Raw genomic sequence first — 18,694 nt, forward strand, 5'->3', positions numbered from 1 at the left:
ATCTCAAGTATTTGTGAAGTGCAAGGGATGTTTTTATCTTAGTAAGGCCCATTTGCTGTCTATATATGCAATGGAAATTGATGGTGCAAGTATATCTCAGTTTTTCAACAAAAATAGCTCTTAGCAGCAATATTTATTCATTTTGTTAGTTGTGTATATTCATCTCATCTATTTATAATGAGTGCTACAATTCATGATTCTGTCAGATATGAAATATGAGGAATAATCTAATTTTTTATGGAAAAAACAATTCTGGAGCTGAAATTCACAGGCAGATTTGTGACGTTTATGGGCCATATATTGTGAGTGAAGCTAAACTAAGACAGTGGTGCTGTTCAATTCGAGAACTAACGACTGTTCATGGGCGGCTAAAATAGATGATTTGATTGAAAAAGTTGACAAAAACATTTGAGAAAACTGGGGCTTCACCATACCATAATTGTCTTTGATGGTTTCATGATCTTTGATTTATGAAGTTTTGACTGAAAAATTGTATGGCAGAAGAGTGCTGAAGGTATTGGAGAACAGAGGAGTGCTAAGGAACACAAGGAAAAATATCTAGTGTTATTTTGTGATTTTAAGTCGTGCAAAAATTCTTGAAGAGGGATTGAAGAAGCTAATGACGCGCTATGAAGAATCTGTTGAAGTTGAAGACAGCTTTGTAGAAAAGTAAATAAATATAATTTTTAATGCATAGGTATAAAGTTTGTTCATACTTTTCATTATTTTTTTTAAAATTTACCTTATTTTAAAAACACCCTGCATATAATTGAGAAAACATGGTCCATTGACCCTTTTTGTGGGCCATTACAAAGTCTTATAGTTAGGTTACTTGTTAAAAATGAATGCTACAGTGTAAATTTTAGGCCGAAGAATGCATCATTTGATATGGAAAAAACTACTGTTTAGGCAAGAAATGTAAACAATGGAATAGATTTAAATATACAGAAAAATGAATTATTATTATTATTGTTGTACAGATTTTCATATTATGTAAGTATGTTAAACTAAGAAATTAGAATAGTGTAAATACAAACTTAAAATACACATAACTGTAAAATATATGTTTAAGTAATTGTAATAAAAAGCACAAAAATTGTAACAATAATATCATAATGTAAAAATTAAGAAAAAGTATAAAAACAATTTGCTACAAGAATTTCTTTTGTTTCCCTAAATACTTGAATGAAATTTATTCAGTTGCAATATAAATGTGTAAGTTGTGTTTGTATGCTGTTCAAAATATGTTATAGTGTGCATGTGGTCTAATTTTATTCTGACTAATTAATACTCTCTTCTTCATCACCCCTACCCTGATTACTTCCTTTAAAATTTCAACTGAAAATACAGTACCCAGTATCCATTTTACTATCTTAAGTCCACTCTCTTGTATTACTACTGTTTGCACGGTCTAGTTCTGTGATATCATAATCTGTTAAAATCAGTCTCACTTTAGCAACATAAATGTTTATACTTTTTTATAACCCTCAAAATAATCATTGTGGTTTTCAGTGTCTTTGTTTAAATACTTACTTATGCTGTGTATGAAATAATATCTGCTTCACCGCATCCCACCCAAGCTTCAGATATTTCATAAATATAATCCTTTATTGTTTAAAGCCAATCCGAGATTGGCATTGTCTTTGATATGTTTTTCATTAAAGTAATAAAAAATTTTCATAGATGCTGTTGAGAGTTGGTCCATTTATTAACAATAAATGGTAAAATTAGATGGTAGTAATAAAGCTCTTATTTCACCACCATCAAATACTAAATTCAATTCTAAGAAACGGGATGTAGGAGCATTGTTAACGAAACTGTCTTTCTGTACGTCTGTTTACGTAATTTGTTCGTGGTTAGCTGGAACATACTTTTTTTTAAATGTAAAATATTTAATCAAAAAGATAAATGAAGCCATTACTTGATCAAAATCCATGTTAAAAAAAGAGACTAAACAAATGTGTTAATTAATTTTTCACAAAATTATCTATAAAATAAAAAAAAACAACAGCTGTTTCGGTATACAGTACCTTTCTCAGGTGTAACAAACAGAATTCCAAAGCTAAAAAAGTACATATAATGAAAAAGGTAATTACAAAAACCAAAAGAGATAAAGTGTACAAAAATAAAGATCAACAATAGGGAGTGCACACATATCAGTAATACATAAAAAATTTATAAGGCAACTATGGTGACCATAGGCATTCATATAAAGATCGAGTCCCGGCTCCCGGACTGGGGACTCAGAGAGGTCATAAACGGGCCTGGTGGATCCTACTCTGGGGATTTGAGGCGGGCATAAAGTAAGATCCGACTGGCGGGCTGAGACATGGAGGCCCATTAGAGTAAAGGACACTCCCCTGTGCCGTGTAATACTTAACTGCAGGATCTGCAGTTAAGTATTAACTTTCAAACTTTTATTAACCCAATACATAAAAACTTATTTTGGGTTCAGCTTAGTGGTTAAATTGATATCTAGTTAAGACAAATAGATAATTGAGGTTTTAATGTATATCAGATCATTTGATATCAACTAATTACAAAAATTATATTGTATTTAGTGATTAATATAATTGAGTGGTTATTTTTCTCTGACTTCAGATTTTGATTTGTCCACGTACATTAATATCTATGCAAAAACAACTGATTCTTCAGTAATATTGTTTTTAGAAACCTATTTTTGTAGTATATAAGTATTTTATGAAATTTTATACATTATAATATATTATCGAAAGTAGAACATTTATTTTAAAATTATTCCTTTTCAAAATTTTCTAAATTGTTAAGTGTCAAACTGTATCTTTGTAAAAATAAAACTGGTTTGTTACATTTTCCGTGTAGTTGTGTGTTACAATTATTCTTATTTTTAATAAGCTAAGAAATTATTTATTAAGCCTAATTACAACAAACATTATTGAATTAGATCAATTTATAACAAAATATATAGCTATTAACCACAGAATATACATAATTAAATATGATTCATACATTGGTAAAACGAAACTGATATTTTTTTTTTTTTTTTAACTAGATTAATGAATATTTCAAAGCTTAATAAATATTTCAAAAATATAACAGAAAAACTTCCAGCCTGGCTCATTTATTAAAATATAAATACTCGATCATTATCTTTGAAAATAAGTTAGATGTACTGGAAGTTTGTTACAATAATAAAAAATTATCACATTTAGAAAAATGTTATATTTATAAATTTTAAAATTACTGATAACATCAACTGTGTGAAAGATATATGTTAAAATACTTCCTTTCTTGTGATAAGGAACAGGTCTTAGTTTTAATAATTTGACAGTGATAAGGAAATCCTTAAAAGTTTCCTTGTATTAAGTGCAGTAAATATAAATTTTTGTTTTTTTGTGGTTATTATTAATAATAATTTAATTATTGACAGTGGTTCAATGATGTTTAAAAAATGTATAAAGATATATTTCCAAATCTTTATTTTGCAGTTGAGAAGTTCATTTAATAAAGCTTTTTCAAGATCAAAAAAGAATAAAAGTGGATCATTGTCAGATGCAGAAGAATCAAAAGGCATGAATTCTGATGTTTCTGCACCATCATCACCACTTCTTAGTTCTCCTCATCAAATGAATGGTACAGATGCAAACGGACAACCGATTAAAGGCAGCCAGTCTTCCTCTGCGTAAGTTTTATTTATTTTTATCCTCGTGTAGTATTTCCTGTTTATATCATAAAGAACTAAAACAATATAATTATTGATATAAAAATGCTGGTAATTTTCTTGTGGAGACTTCAGAATAAGTTAAAATATTATTATTTTTTAGGATCTACGAGCGAGATTCTGGACCAGAGGTTGTTGAAGAGCTGAAAAAACAGTTGCGTGAAAAAGACTTGGTTCTAACGGATATTAGGCTAGAAGCTCTGAGTTCAGCACACCAACTGGAATCGCTGAAGGATACTGTTATTAAAATGAGGGTAAATTTTTTATTATAATGCTGTAACTTTTAACACAATAGTTAGATATTTATAAAATAATTTTATTTATTATAATTTTACAATTACTAATAATAATTAGAATATAAGTAAGTATATAAGTGTGTTAGAATATAAGTTTTATATATAAGTGTGAAATTTGTCTCTGTTTGTTTGCAACATCATGCGAGAACCAACCAACCAATTGCTTTCAAATTTTCAGGATACATTTGTGTTATCCTAGGGAAGTTTTTAAACTATAAATCGAGGCCCCAGCCTTCTCGGGAGTTAAGATATTCAAATTATTCATTAAAGAAACAAAAATTTATCCCATCATTATATTCTATATTTCTACAGAAATGTGATGAAGTAAAATGACTAATTTGTTTTTTCTTTAATGAATATGTGTCAAATATTTAATGTTTTCACCACCATTAGGATAACGTGTTGGGGGTCCAGGGGTAGAACCCCTTGGCTAGACTGTTGGGTGAGCTATGCGAGCCCTGACTGACTAGTTTTATTATATTTTTAAAAATCATTTATATTTGTTCTTTGTTTTCAATAATTTATTTGTTGGCTGTCATTTGGTATTATCAATTTTGGTGGTAGTGTTTTATATATATATTATTTTTTCTAAAATCGATCCTTTTGGGAATCATATTCCTCTGCATTATATTATATTAATCCGATCATATATATATGATCTTATGCATGAGCATATATATATGCTAAATAGAATTGTATGGCTTAAAGCTCTAGAAATTTGTTACATATCCAGTGAATAATAAATGAAAAATTTTGTTATACCTGAAATGTATTTTCATATTTCTTATTGTTATAATAAATACCTTTATGTGAGTTTTTAAAATAATGTTAGTTAACTAAAATTATGTTTAATATAGTTCAGATAAAATTTTATATATATGTTTAGTTTTGTGTGATTTTAAATGGGTAAAATAACTAGAGCATACTAACAGAACATTAGTCTTCTTGTTTTCAGTGTTTTTTGAAAGAAATACTTTACTTTGGAAATATATAGATATCAGAAATTTTTTTAATTATTATTATTAATAATTTTTTTAAAAATGTCCTGTATTTGTTGTACTTCATATCTACTTCTGTTTTTAAATTCCCTCTCATCCTCTTTTTTCTGATTTATATGATTACTTTTGCCATACTTCAATAATTTCATTATCATCATTCACATCTGTACGTATAATGATAATGCATGTAATATCTGTATGTATATTAATAGTACAGCATCTTTTTCTGTTAAATCTGTTGAATCCAAATTAGTGTTTCCAATTTCTTTTTTATCTGGGTTTTATATTTCATTCACAACATTGCTAAAAGCTTTTGGCTGCATTTTTTCCAGCACTACTGTTTGAAGTTGAAAATTTATCTCATTCTGTTGCTGTTATCAACAGAATATTCTGTTACTTTTTCAATGTAGAAAATGTAATATTAATTTGATTAAATTAATATGTTTTTAAGCTTAAATTGTTATTTTTCACAATAAAATAATAACAATGCACTGTAATAATTAATTCATTAGATTGATTAATTAGGTTTTTTTTGGAATTTCACTCCTTAAAATATTTATATTTTTTTAACGATCTATACATGTAATATTGAACAATATTACATTCATTCATTAAAATGCATATATTTTAATGATTAGATAAGATTTTGGAGAAATGAGAGAATACTTTTTCAGAATTTCATACAAAAAAAAATCAAAAATTTATTTTTAATAATGTAAAATAATATGTACTTGAATAATCATGAATTAAATTTAATGTTAATTAGTTGAGGTTAGCGAGTGTGGGTTATATTTGATTAGGATATGTTGATTCTATTACACTATTACGTACTATTCATCAGTACATGGAATCAACATAATCTAACCAAACATAACCTATACTCACTTTGCTCACTAACCTTGTTTAATTAATGTTAAATATACAGATTATATACACCAATACTTTTAATTGTGATATTGCTCAATATTACAGGTTTATATCATAAAAGAAAGGAAAATTTTGGGGAATTCCAAAAAAAGTACCTTTAATAAGGTCAGAGTTTGTTGAATGGAAGTCAAGATAAGGGAAGCTACTGTGTAACTAAGCAATAGTTTATATGTGTTCTATATTCAGTTATAGAAGTTGATTAATAAATGACTTCAGTCCCTTTTTGTGATGGCTTGAATCTCTTATTTTTTTTTAATCAAAAATACTGAATATTTACAATGTAAATATTTAACATTTTGTGTTCCACCTGACGAATTTAACTTTAACTCTTCACAAAACCTTTTTGTATTTTAGATCTTTAAGAACAGATTCCTAATAAATAATTCCTTACCAACAACAAAATAGACAGTTTACATAGTTTACACTATCAATTTTCCAAGTGTTCTTTTTCCTGTTACAAAGGTGATTCTTTATAGAAGTTCATTCTGTCATTGATGTTATCAGAATTTAAAAAACGGGAAAATTGTTTTTCTTAAAATTGCTTGTGTTTTTCTTCATTTCTTTTAGTAACTATTTTTCAACATTTAACTATTGAAATCTATTGATCTTGGGTAATTTTTATAACCTTAATTGGGGTGACTTATGGAGAGTGGATGGAAATCAAAAGACTAATTCTGGTTTCCAAAAACAAGAAACCTCTCAATTGATTATTTATGCTCAAGACAAACTATCACCACCATAAATTTTTTTAAAATTCATTAAATATTTTCATAGCACTTTTTATAAAATAAAATTTAATTACTGTTCTTCTCTATATTAGATTTTAAAAACCAGAATTATTACGATTTAAAAAAATCTGAACAGAATTGGCTAGTAAAATATGCTGGTTACTACCAGCAGATGATATAGCATTATAAAGTACTAATCTTAAAGAAATTTCATTATTAAATCTTATTAGAAATATTGGTGCTATACATTTATATCATTTCAAGTCAGGTCCCAAAGAGCACCTGACTCTCTGTGATCCATTGTTCCAACATACTATATGAGAAGAAAAAAGAAAGAAAATTATTATGTGTTTATTAAGGTATTTGCAGGAAAATAACTTTATACTTGTCTTATCTATTGCACTATTGTTATTAATACAAGACTAGTGGTTAAAAGTGTTAAGACTAGTGATTATATTATAGCTTTTGTCAATGGGACTGAATTCTGGTTTTTGTTATTTATTTATCTACCTGTAAACAAATCCTGACGATTACTCTGAAATTCTGTTTAAATAAATGATTACTTTAAATTTTATTTTTGTATGTAATCTCTGTTTATTGACATTTATGATTATTTGTTTGTTATTGACGTGTAATATTATTGTTCACTGTTGCCATTATTGTCATTATTCTAATTATTTTTGTTTGATTTTTTTATTGTCTGTTATTATTCTTATTGTGGTTTTGAATCACTGTGATTAATATTTGTGTATTTACTATTTATCATTGTTTTATTGTCGCTTATTATTTTTATTATTACCATTGTCATTATTATTGATTTGTCTCATTTTACTTTTTTAAACCAATAAACTGTAATTATATAAACATTCTAATTGTCAATCTCTCAATATCCTGATTTAGCTGCAGACACGTGATTGTGTATACACACACACTCATGCATACACAGTGAAATTTCCCTAAGACAACTAACCCTGGTTCCAGATGATTTTGGTATTTTGTAGAGGTGTCTTAGAATACATGACTATCTGTGTGGCCATAACAATTGTTGTTAAAGGCTTACAGAAATTAATGTTGTAATAAAAAAACGTAATTGGAAGTACAGAAGAAATTTAACTGGGATGTCTTCTTCCACCATAGTTTCTTCTGCATCTTTAGAAGTAGAAGCATATTTGCATGCTTATCCAAAATTTCTTTCTTTCTCTGTCATTTACATATTCAAACTCTTCATTTTCATTAAAGTGAGCATCAATGTTAATGCCTATCTGCTGGCCTAGTTCTACGACTTCATTTTTAGTTTGAATTACAGTTTCTTCATTCATATTTTCTTCCTAAGGTAACCTAAAATCAAACTTTTTTTTTTTAATGTGTTTGTCCACATTAATTAATCCATGCTACCTTTACATATTCCACTATATCTGTCAAAAAAATTTTTTGAATCAGATCATCTACATTTGAACCGAGTCAATAACTGCTACAAGAGTAGTCATTATTCAACAGCAATAATGAAATTTAAACACCTGAATTTTTCAAAGATCTAATGGTTGTGATTTTTCTTGCAGTGTAGTGTTAACAGGTAAAAACAATAAGGTGGTTTGGAGAATTAACCAAAATTATCAGAAAAATTAGGGATTATTTATAATCCATGGATTAGATTTATAATTCCTGAATGAGATATTTGTTATTTACTAATATATGAAGTGAAATTTTTAAGATTTGATCTTTAAATATAATTAAAATATGTTAACTAATATATTATAAATATAACAAATTATTGCACTTATGTTTCAGAATGAAATGTTAAATTTAAAACAAGATAATGAACGACTTCAGCGAATAGTTACTAGTAAATCTTTAACCTCTTCCCAAAGTTCACTGCCAATGAATGATGTAGAAAGGAGATTTAGTATGACTGATGCTATTGCACAAGGTATTTATTATAGCTGTATTAGGCTTATTTTGTACTTTTTATGACTTTAGGAATATATTTTATGACGTGAATAAAGAAAAATTTTTTTTTTTTTCTGTGGCTGATTTGAAAATTCAGCCAAGACTGACTGGACTCCTCTCTAATTAGGTTATGATTTGTGATAAGTAGTTTTCTTTGACCAGAAAACCAAGAAATTGGTTATGTTTGCACATTGCATATTGAACTGTTAACTTCATTATTCATAACTTATTTATTTATTTATTACTCATCATTTTATATATTTTAATCCTGTCTATCCATTGTTGTTGTACTTCCTGTCTATGGTGAATTATTTTTTTTATCTGAAATGACTACTGAGTACATCAGTATAATTTTATGCATAGATCTGATGCTAAATTAAAGTTACATACGCCAGAATCTGGCTAGCCTGAAACATGGTAAAAAATTATCTTACAAAACAGTATAGTAGTAGACTTATTTTGATGTGGTTTTGTATCTGTTTTATCAACAATAATACTTTACAATACTTTGTATCTGTTAATTGTTTTCATCAACTTGTGTGATTAATAACTGAATGTGAACTAGATTTTTAAACTTTTTAGTTAACTTTATTTAAATGAACAAAATGTTTTATGTAATTCATGTTGGATTGGCTGAATATTTCGTTACGTATTAAAATAAAAACCGCACAAATTATTATTTTTTTTATTTAGAAATAATTGTTTTATTATTTGTTATTACATGTTCTGTACATGTGAGCTTGGTGGTTTATTTGATAAATGATGTAAATAAATTTAATTGTGCTTAATTCACAGTCTCTAAGGTATCTGTAAACTTCATTCACATGAGTGTGTGTATGCTTATGAGCAATTATTACAAAAATCACTTGCAAGTGCAAGTAATCCCATTTAATACCAAACTCAATAGTGTAATAACTATGTTTGTAGTATAACAATACAAAAACTGTAAATAAACAGAGTTACTGAAGCAGTTAATATAAAAATAATTCATAATAATTAATGGTTGTGGTAAAACAGTTTTTTCCACAAGAAAAATCTAGTTTCAAAATATTTGATAATAAAAAATAGCAAAGCATTCTACCAGCAGAATGTAAATTATTTATAAAAGTTAATTTTTCCAATTACTAGTTTTTTTCTATTTGTTTTCGAAGTACAGTGTAAGTAAAAATATAAAGAAGTAATTAGAAAAATAATTTTTATAGATACTGAGAAATTTTGTTAGTTATTTTCTTTTTCTTCTTCCTCTTATCCAGTGTATTTTGGATTTAGTAGTAGATCATAGCTATCATGTTCTGTTCCACTTCTTGTGTTCTATCACTTCTCCATCCACAAATCTTCGTATCTAAATTCTTATTTTTTATTTCCTTCGTACTTTATCTAGGAATTTTTTTTTTATTTTCGAATTGGTCCAGTGCCATTAACCTTCCAATTTAATATTTGCAATGCTGTTCTTTCTTTCCTCATTCTGTTAATATTCCCAAACCATTTTTCTCTTCCTTTGAGTATCATTTCTGTGTGTCTACTTCTCCATTTCTCACATGATGACAATTCTTTTTGGGTTTGGGTACATCTTCACTGTAAGGATTAACCTAATCAATTGTCTTACTTTCATTTTCCTTTTTTATATTTTTTCCTCTCTTCTTTTATTAATTTTCTGTGTATAAAATGAAGTTGAATAATTTTATGCATTTTCTAACTTTTCTTTTATATTTAGTTGTGCAGATCTTTTTTTCTTTGTCATCCATGAATCTTGTTCAGGACCATAGATTACAATCGTATCATGTTTGTTAGATATTACACATTTTTTTATAAATGGTTATTTTGTTTCGGACAATTGTATAAAAGTTGGGGAAAGTATTTGGAAAATATAAAAGAAGTCTCCTTATAATTAAAAGTATTTAGTCTTTTTCTAAATGTTTGATGTGCAATTTAATAAAATCACAATTCTTTAGTTAACTGTTGTGTTAAAACTAATCTACTTGATTAATACGAGTTACGAGTATAATACGATTGTACGAGTATTGAGTAATAGTAATAGTGTAATACGAGTTACGAGTATTGATTAATACGATTTATAAGAGTATTATTAATAGCTATTTCTCAGTTAATTTATATTTTGTTTACAGATCACAGAACTGAATTATTTGCTTGTGATCCGGATGGCAAAAAAGTATGTGTTTCTGTGTATTTGGGATCACATGGTAGTTTTCATAAATACGTAGAAGAAGGTGCATCAGTTCCAATAGCTTTAATATCGGTATCTAATAAAACAAAATGGGATGTGTTAGATGCTGTTATAAGAAGAGTATTTAAGGTACTAATTATTTTAATTTATTATGCTTTTTATCTTCTTTTTTAATGAACAAGAAGTGTTATGGTACTTCACATTTTAATTTAATTTCTGTAATGTATTTTTTACCTTCTAGTATTTTGATGTCTAAAAGCCCATCCAACTGTAAAAATTACATCAAATTATACCTGAATAAGGCAAGAAAGATTTATTTGCCTTGAATAGGTTTTCCTTCTGTAAAATATCAGTTTTATTCTACTTAGACATTAAAACAGTAACCATGTGAAGTAATAATGATGACGGTAATAAAATTAAGCTGGTTCAGAATAAAATAAAAATTTTGAAGTTGTTAATTAAAATGTATTTGAATACATAATATGTGTATTCATTTACAGAAAATGCAGAATTGTTAAATTACCAAAGACTCCACAGTTATATATTTTTTTAAGGAAATCATTCAACTTAATTTGAAACAACTTGCTTGTAAAATCATTTAATGATTAGGTATTTTATTAAAAACAGAAACAAACAAGGTAATATTATATAAACATATGTTATGTTGTGTAGTGTAAAATTAATTTGTTGTCATTTTAATATTATTGAATTTTTTAATTTTTTAGGAATAATTATTACTTTTTTCTTTATTTTTATTAACGATAGCTAATTTGGTAAATACTGAAGCTTCAAAATGTTAAAATGTTATTTAAATATCAGTGTACATAATATTTTCTGGTACCAAGCATTGATCTGACAGCCCATTATTATGTACTGAAACAAATTGTAATTTTAAGAACAAACCCTAAAAAATGATATATATTTTAGACAGGAATATAAAGTCATAATAAATATTTATTGTGCTATGATTTAACATTTTATTGTGATTTTTCAAAATGAACCAATCTATTGATTTTTTCCGTAAATTAAGTCAATCTAAGAATTGTAAGAGAATTTATCAAATAAAAAAATTTATATTTTCTTCCTACTTCATTCTTTCTGATAAAGTGTTTTAATTCAGCCTTTAAATTTACCTTCTCTTTTTTGTCATGCCCTTTTTAACATTTCAGGAGCAGGTATTTTCTGTAATAAACATCTGGTTTGCTTCAAATTGATTTTACCAAGGAGATTTTTTTTAACTCTTGTAAAATAAACTTTTTGAACTCTATACAAGGCTTGATAAAAAAAAATATGCATGGAATTTTTAAATTTCCCAGGCAGTATGTCCAATATTCAATAGTCACTTTTTGTTGTTGGGTTGGTACACTTGTTCTTAATTCATATTTACATTGGTAGTTATATTGGATGCTTAGTTTATTGTTGGGTGTCAAAAAGGTTGCACATGTTTTGGTATGGTCAGTAATTTTTAACTTGTGAAAAAAATGTAACTAGAATTTGCATTCGATTTTTCTTTAAGGGTGGAATAAAGTACATCACTGCATTGGAAGTGTTGGATGTTGCTTATGGCAGTTCTATGAATATAACGAGCGTTTACTTGTGGTACAAACATTTTCAAGAGGCTTGTGAAGTTGTTAAAGAACATGAGCGCCCTAGATGGGCACTCGTCATCTTTACTATAAAATTTACATCAAATTACACCTGAATAAGGCAAGAAGTAATTGCTTCATTTTTATAGAATTAAGGGTTTTGGTTTTTACCAGTTGTGCTGGCTGGGGTGTCTAATCTAGCACATCAACAACTGATTACAACATAATAAAAAATGAAGAAAATAATACGGACAATCACCAAATCACTATCAAAGAGGTTGTAGATGATGTTAGCATATCATTTGGCTTGAGCCAAGCAATTTTTTTTGGATGTTCTGGGCATGTGGTAGCAAAATTTGTTCCAAAATTGTTGAATTTTAACCAAAACCAGTGCCGAATGAACATTGCTCAGGAGTTGCTGGTTGAAGTGAATGACGATCCAGAATTGCTCAAACTGGTCATAACTGGTGATGAAACATGTTGCATGGGTACGTCATTGAAACTAAGGCCCAATCATCCCAGTGAAAGCTTGCTGAAGAGCCAAGACCAAAAAAAGCTTGTCATGTTCCGTCAAATGTGAAGATTCTGATCACTTTGTTCTTTGATTTCAACTGCTTCGTGTATCATGGCAATTGCATCACAATAATGCACCTGATCACACTTCACTGCTTGTTGGTGAATTTTTGGCTAAAATCAACACCGTTTTGATGCCTCAGCCTCTGTATTCGCTGGACATGGCTCTCTGTGACTTCTTCCTATTTCCCAAGCTGAAAACAACCATGAAAGGATGAAATTTTGGCAGCACTGAAGAGATAAAGACAGAATTGCTGAAGGAGCTAAAAGTGAACCAAAAATTGCATTTCAGAAGTGCTTCAAAGATTGGGAAAAAGTGCAGGCATATCTGAAAGGGAGTACTTTGATAGGTGACAAAATCAGAATTGATGAATACATATTTCTTGAGGAAAACTAGAATTGTACATACGTTTTTTAACAAACCTTGTATTTTGTGAAATTTTGGTTCATAAAAGAAATAGTTTTTAGAGGTTTTTTTAAGAATCTCATTTTTGGTTTAGCCTGAACTTTGCGAATTATTTTCTTTATCCTATTTTAGGATGTAGACTCCTTGATCTAATAATAAGTGTGAGAATTTTTGTTAAATTTTATCAAATTGTAACATAATTTTCATCCATAAAATGTGCTTAAAATATCATTGTATGTGAAACTAGTAAAAGATATTTTATTAAAACAGGTTATTGGTTAGTTATTAGTTTGTAGTTATAACAATATATTTATTAAATATTTAGTTGCAAATTAAAATTTCAAAATTATGTAATTTTTACCTTTTTTACCCCCTTTTTTCAGGAATATATTGATAGGGTTGATCCTATAACTAGTTTAGGGCTGTGCTTGGATAGTGTGTGGAGTTACCATGTTGGTGAAGTTGTTCGTTATAAGGACAGTAAACTGCCAGATTTGTTACCATGTGGGTATCTTGTAGGCGATACATCAAATATAACTGTATGTTTAAAAGGTGCTCTTCATTCTGGCAGCCTAGATGCTCTTGCCTTTGAAACGCTTATACCAAAGTCTATAGTACAAAGGTAAATAATTGTTTCAATTTTTTTTATACAATTAAGGGTTTTATTTTTACCAGTTATTCTTAATACTGCTTTCCTTTGCATAAAAAGTAATGTTTAAAAAAAAAAATTAGTTAGTTGTGGGTCTAGAATTATAAATTTCACTTAGTATATAATAATTTCAACAAGTATGCTCTTCAAGCAACGCAAAATAAAAATAATTTCTCAAGCTGTTGTATCAGTGAAACCATAACTGCTAATTTAGCTCTTTTCTTTACACATTAAACAGAAAAGATTATTAAAAAGCATTATTTTAAAAGGTGTGAAGGAAATTTCTTCTTGCTTTGTGGTGGTTTTCAGACTATATTTTCCCAGGATGTATAGTTCTAGTGATAAAATGGAAGTTTCATTAAGAGTATTACTATTTTATCTTTCAAAGAAAAACAAGTATTAAGTTTTTATGACATATATATATTTTCACATATATAAATTGGAAGATGTTCTTCAAGGATGATCAGAAAGGCTATAAATGCCAACTACAAACAAAAGAATACAGCATTACATTTAATCTAAATACAAATGATGTGAAATATTTATCACTTTGAAAATATTTTATTAAATTAACATGTTTAGTCTATTGTAAGTAATTAATAAAAATTATATATCAACACATCAAAGTAGCAAACTTAGTATGTAATAACAATTTAAGATGTGAATCATCAGTCATGAAATCATTATGATCATTTCACATCAAGCTTTAATGAATTAATCTCATTCATCAGAGTTTTTTAGTTATCAACTATCAATCTTTAAACGTAATAATGGCAATATATTACCTGATATATTTTAACTGTTGAATCATGGATTTGAAAAGCTTTTAATATAATTTTGTAAGTTTATTAAACTTGGTACTTTTGGTATATTCATAAATGACATGTTAGTAGTATATATACATATTATAAAATCTGATAATCTAGATGTGAATGTTAAGGCATTTCTTCTTATCAAAAACAAGTAAAAGGATCTGAAAAGTATGCAGAGATATTGAAGTATTATATTTTATAAATAATAAATTTATTTTATATTTAATTATTTATTATTGATTTTGTTAATTGTACATTAAAAACTGAAAATAAAATTGTATTATACACATGAGGTTATCTGAGGTGTTATCAGATTCTTATGAGGTATTATCTGAGCTGTGTTACTACGGCTCAGATAATAATCAAATTGCTTTCAGATTTGCAAATTTAGTATTTTGTAATATTGTGCCTAAAATACTACAGTTCTGTTTATTACTTAAATCTTTGCTTTGTAATGCCATTCATCAAACATTCAAGAAGAATGTAACAAACTATTCCAAGGTAGTTATCTAGGGAGCCAGAAAAAATAAGAAATCCATATCTCAGAATGGCTCCATACTATCCAACATTTCAGTACCTGGAATTCCTCTTCAAATTGTCTTAATAGAACTAAAGGTATTATAATCTTTTGCAATAAAAGATTGAGTTATAAATATTCTTTCCTTTACACTAAAAATGCAAGTACGTTATAAAATTAGTCTGCTACATGATTAATAATCTTTTACATTCTGATAATTCCTAAAGTTTTAGTTCCATAAAAAGTGTCTTGAAATTTTCAACACAGAGTTTTATCAATATCTTGATCAAGTTTGAAGATTCATCTTAATTTACCCAGAATTTGCTTGTTTAATATTTTAATGGGTAGAGAAGCCTTCAGAAGATGAAAGAGAAAATGAAAAGAGAAAAATCTAGAAGACAACAAAGAAGTTCTTTCTAGAAGGAATGTATATAGAAAAGCATAGATGTGGACCGTAGAAATCATTACTATTGAATAAACAAAACGGTGGGTAGGCTACTGCTGATGCAGGTCAAGCCCTAGACCCGGATGCATAAATACTGCTGAGAACCAGCGAGTTACAGTTTTTCTGTTCAGTGTGCGATAAATGCAAGGACATGTGTGTTCGGAGAGGTGAGTGTACTGCAACAAACGAGCAAAGTGCGTCACAAGTATTCCTTAGGATAGTATTCTTGTCTGCAGTTAAATATGAAAACCTGTTCAGTGAGTTTATTGTGAACAGGGGATAATGTGATTTTATTTATAAAAGAGTAAGTTAGTTTCTTTTTGCAAATATTAAAAGTAGATAATTCGTGTATATGTGAATTCTCAATTTTGTGATTGTCTTACTGCTATATCTTGTTGAGTGTGTATGAATTATTTTGTAATAGTTTATTGCAAGGTTTATGGTAAAATCTGAATTCATTTTGTTATTTGTAATTGACTTATTTTGTAATTAGTTATTTAAGAGTAAATTAATTCTATTTATAAGAATTTTTACATTTGTTGTCTCTATATCCTTGTCAAACTGTGAACATGCAAAGATGTAAAATATATGTGCATGTAAAATTGTTTCTATCCCTGCAATTAATTTTTATTTAGCATCACCTAATACTTAGTATGTTCATACAGTGATTCTTCTACTCTCTACATCACAATTCATTATTTTCACATTTATAATTCATTAAAAAAAGTATTTAATTATTCATTTAACCTTAAAATATATAAACAGAATAAAACTTGTTTATTTATTATATTATTTTCAGTTGGATATTTGATGTTTTTATTTTCCTTTATTATTTATTTTAGCGAAGTTGGTTATGTTTTAAAATATATTAATATTATTTTTTTAAGATATATTTCACTTCTGAGTGAACATCGACGTATAATTCTCTGTGGTCCAAGTGGGACTGGAAAATCTTACCTTGCCAATAAACTTGCCGAATATCTTGTTCTGAGAGGTGGAAAGGATTCAACTGCTGAAGCTATTGCAACATTTAAGTAAGTATTTATGAATGTTAATTAAACATTTTTATTATACTATATTATTATAATTAAATGTAACAAAACTACAAAAAAGCATAACTGTAAGAAAAATCTTGTTTTGTCCAAATGTAGATATATATAAATAATAATGAAGTTTTTATTTATTGTTTTTACTTGTAAAAAAAAATTGGAAATTCCAGCAGAATATTTATTTAAAAAATTTTAGAAATTAGTTACAGGATATTTTTTTTTTTATTTAGAAAATAATAACCTTAAAATAGAACAGAATAAAGCTTGTTGATTTATTATATTATTTTCAGCTGGACGTTTGATGTTTTTTTTCCTTTATTATTTATTTTAGCCAAGTTGGTTATGTTTTAAAATATATTAATTTTATTTTATTTTAAGATATATTTCACTTCTGGTTTTATTCTCTTCAAATTTTATTTATCATAAATATCAGCTTGTAAATCTGTCTTATATTGAAGGCAGCTTTATTTTAATAGTAATTTTGGATCATTAATGAGATATATCGAATGTATAATTTAAGTTTAAATTATTGTGATGATTATAAAGTATACTTATTATTTACCTGAGATTTATGGTAGGAGCAGTGTATGAATAACCCGTTACTACATTCATATTAAACATTCACAACAGTGTAGACATTGGTAGTGTATTTCCTAAATAATTAGTTTTATTTTTCATTTAAAGCAATTTTTTTTTATAGATTGCAGTTTTTTTAAAAACAAACTTGTGAAATATAATTTTTTATTATATCAAACCATTGTAGGCTTTGACTGATAAAATTTAAACAATAATAAAACAGAGTTAATTAATGTTACATAAAAAAAGATTTATTCGTGAATAAGAGGAATATTAAAATTTTACTTTTCTTTTTTTTTAATATCGCCACCATGATAATTTGGTGATCTTATGAAATTATCTTCATCTGAATTAGAGAACCTCAAAACTAAAAGAGTATATGAGAACCAATTGAGTGCCTACTTATTTTTTATTTTATTTTTTTAATTTATGTATTTAGCAAGATATTGTATTATTCTTGTGTTCTTAAAAAAAAAAACTAGAGGTTTTCAAATCTGAAAAGATAGTAACCGATTAATGCTTACTAATACCAATGAAAATTATTTTAAATGTTGAATAAAATTGAGGTTAAAAATTAAAAACAATAGAAAAAAATTGATAAATTTTATTATTGTTTTTATCCTTAAGAAATCAATTTAGAATTTTTTTTCAGAGCTTTATACATTAATTTTAAGTCAGTTTATTTCTTACAATAATTAATTATGAATTGAAAAGATTAGTGTAGTTGTATTAATAAGTAATTTTCAATATCGTTAAGACAGCATTCATTGTGGGTGAATGTTATAAAATAAATAATAGAACTATCACATATGAAGATGTGTAAGCATTAATAAGAATACAATAAAACACATTTTTGCTAATCAATTGGTTAATGTAAATCTTCTAATGTTTAATTAAATTATTACAATGTCTAAGGGATTTAGTAAGTATTATAATTTATTCTTCATTGCATGGAAGTTGTTATGAAAAACAAAGAATTCCAGTACAGTTTATCATGTTAAACTTTTATATGACATCAATTGCAGTTGTAATTTAAGAAATATCTTAAATTATAAAAATTATTCACGAATCGCAGTATGAATTGAAGTAGATGCATAATCTACAGCAGAATGCAAGACTCATCTAAGCAAATGAAATAATGAATACATCTTTTAAAAAAAAAGTAATACATATGAACAGTTAAATGAAAGTATATTTTTATGTTATTTTTTCTGCCTTTATTTTGTTATAAAGTATTATTGCAGAACATAAATTATTTTCATGTACCAATAGAAAAACATTTTAAGCTGCAGTATATTAA

At 27.0% G+C, this 18,694-nt stretch overlaps 1 protein-coding gene across 2 annotated transcripts in view; it reads left to right on the forward strand.

Annotated features, from left to right (window-relative positions):
* The window catches only part of sick (sickie), a 944,125-nt gene that overhangs the window by 912,195 nt on the left and 13,236 nt on the right, over positions 1-18,694 (forward strand). For both annotated transcript variants that reach the window (XM_075371421.1, XM_075371422.1), the window contains 6 exons: positions 3,468-3,661; positions 3,804-3,954; positions 8,438-8,576; positions 10,723-10,910; positions 13,730-13,968; positions 16,657-16,803. In XM_075371421.1, the coding sequence (XP_075227536.1) occupies positions 3,468-3,661; positions 3,804-3,954; positions 8,438-8,576; positions 10,723-10,910; positions 13,730-13,968; positions 16,657-16,803 (1,058 nt within the window). The remainder of the gene's footprint in view (positions 1-3,467; positions 3,662-3,803; positions 3,955-8,437; positions 8,577-10,722; positions 10,911-13,729; positions 13,969-16,656; positions 16,804-18,694) is intronic.

Source organism: Lycorma delicatula, chromosome 7, assembly GCF_047948215.1.
Source record: "Lycorma delicatula isolate Av1 chromosome 7, ASM4794821v1, whole genome shotgun sequence".
NCBI lineage: Eukaryota > Metazoa > Arthropoda > Insecta > Hemiptera > Fulgoridae > Lycorma > Lycorma delicatula.